The sequence below is a fragment of the Trichoderma gamsii genome, assembly GCF_001481775.2.
Source record: "Trichoderma gamsii strain T6085 chromosome Unknown Scaffold_5.2, whole genome shotgun sequence".
Taxonomy (NCBI): Eukaryota; Fungi; Ascomycota; class Sordariomycetes; order Hypocreales; family Hypocreaceae; genus Trichoderma; species Trichoderma gamsii.
Window position 1 is genome coordinate 769,381 of NW_020171342.1, and position 2,390 is coordinate 771,770.

The 2,390-nt window shown below is 50.4% G+C and overlaps 1 protein-coding gene across 1 annotated transcript; it reads left to right on the top strand.

Moving 5' to 3' along the window:
* Nucleotides 1–1,373: 1,373 nt before the first annotated feature.
* Nucleotides 1,374–1,651, top strand: TGAM01_v202169 (hypothetical protein; the record flags this gene model as incomplete). Its single annotated transcript, XM_024548937.1, has 2 exons — nucleotides 1,374–1,561; nucleotides 1,615–1,651. The coding sequence occupies 2 exons, from the start codon at nucleotides 1,374–1,376 to the stop codon at nucleotides 1,649–1,651; spliced, it is 225 nt and encodes a 74-aa protein (XP_024406340.1).
* Nucleotides 1,652–2,390: the final 739 nt, after the last annotated feature.

Sequence of the window (2,390 nt, forward strand, 5' to 3'; positions counted from 1 at the left end):
TTGTTTCGCCAAGTCTGTTCTCTATGTCTTCGCGGTCCTAAGATAGTGCGGTCTGTGCCTAAAGACAGCACCTCCTGTTAGAGCAACTCTTATTTCAGAGCTTTCTACGCAGACCAGGCTTTTAACTAGCGGGTAGCGGACGTTATCCATCGCTAGTCTAAAGAATTACAGCCAGGCGCTTGTTCTCGACGAGGCTTTCGCTTCCCAGGATGGGGTAACGAAAAGCGCAATTCGCCCAGCAGCAGCAACTAACTTTACGCAGCTCTGGTGCTTTCTCCTTAGCGACTGTTGCAGCCCAGTTCGGGAACGCTAAAAGCCGAATGGAAGAAGTGGAGAAAGTCTGGTGTTCCGCCCTCTAGGATGGTGGTTGGCAGGCGGTCTATCGAGGCCGAGGTCAGTAGCCGCCTACGATGCCTCGAAATATATATTGCACTGTCTGAGTGCCATGTTCAGCGCGTTGACCCCCCAAGACTCCAGTCAACGGCTGCAGCGTCAGTTTTTGCGCTTGTGTATGTGGTCAATGCTCCCTGCGACTACAGTACAGCGGCCAGACAAAGCCACATGCATTTCTCGATTCTCTGACCAGTATGATGATTTCCTCTGTCCCGCGCTATTGAGGCTTCAGTCCACATGCTTGACGGAACTTCCGTATAATACGGGCATTCGGTATACAGCCACCTTCCTCGATACATATTGTGCCGCATGGAGCCTCTGATAGCAGGCCCGCTGCCGAAAAAAACACATTCATCAAGCCCTGGTAAGAGGGCCAGTCACTTCAAAGATGCGCAGATCCATTCACGTCTTGTAGACAACGTCTTTGTGAATCTACTCCAACAACGTGACTCACCTTAGGTCTTCGGCATCTCAAATGTCAGGCTTGACTGTCTTCTCCAGCTCGGCTGGCCGGGTCAGTGGTGCTTTGACAGATGCGTCTGCAAGGCCAAGCTCGTTTCATTGCCTTGGCCCATACAGCTCGTCGACTATGGAACGCCACTCCCTTCCACCACAGCTCCCCGGTCTACTTTTCGCGTATAGCCTGATTCCACCGTGGAAGCATGTCGTCTCCCGTCTCCTACCACGGTCTATTAAGGCCTCAGTTCACTGTTTAACGAAATCAGTATTTAGAAGGAACGCGCTAAAGAAAAAAGTAACTTGCCTACCTGCCCTCCTACGTGGCCTTGAACAAGCCGGCTGAATTTGATCAAACAAAATGATTTCATTCAAATAAGGCGACTTCACACAATCCTGTTGACCTGAATCAAACCAACTGACAACGATCGCTGACAACGATCAAGCTAGATGGCATCGATCAGACTAGGCGGCTTCTTTCGAACGAGGTGATCTCGATCGGCGCAGCGGCTTTGCTCACCACTATGAACACTTTGGGCGGGCATCAAGGTTCTACTGCACTGGGCTTTGATCTTCCACTTGGCTCTAAGGTCTTGAATATCAACAACGCATTGATCTGCTTTGGCAGTTACTGCATAGGCCTTCCCACCACTGGAGCATCAATCATTCTCCCGTTCGAGAGTTTGTACACCGCGCCCAACGACTGCTGCCTGTTCGTCCGCAATGATAATGCGAACTGCCCATTCTAACATATTTAACAACTAGGGGCGAGCCATCAGTCGAAAAGAATCGCGGGATATAATTCATCCATCCAAAACGGATGTTTCGCTCGTGCTGGTCGCTGACAGACGTCAAGAACTCAGCCGTCGTCCATCGATCAGGGCAGTCAAGTCCCAAGCCAACCGTCCCGTCAACGACTTTCTCACATATAAAGAAAAAGTACAGAAGCACTACATCACAAAGCGGCTCATAGGACGCTGGGAGGGTCGCTCTATCGTGCCATTGTTGATGCAGGCAAGGGTGAGGAGATATTGTGCCAGCAAACATCTTTCCAAAGCTCGCTATCAACCTGATGGAAGGTGCATACCAGATCTATGGCAATTGGCCACTCATATAGTCGAGCTACGACGGCAATGGCCGATCGTGCATGGAGAAACTCCGTCAGCGGAGGTCTCCAGGTGATCAACCCAGGGCTATATCTTCAATATAGGCTCTGGGGCTATCCCTTGGCCCTGAGAGGCACGCACCACCATTGTGTTGTCGGCCTGCGAGGCGGAATATATGGCCCAATCACAGGCTGGAGAGGAAGCTATCTGGTTACAAAGTTTGCTTACAACTCTTGCACCTGCCTTGCAGCTTGTCTCTAAAGCAACAAACATCTATCCAGACAAACAAAAGGTCATCAGCTTTTTTAAGAACCCGAAATCCACGGCCACACCAAGCACATTGGCATACAACACCAAGATCAAAAGCAAAGAAGTCAACTGATGCACATCCCCTCAGCCCAAAAAAGAAAAGACGGAATGACCAAACCACTGCCG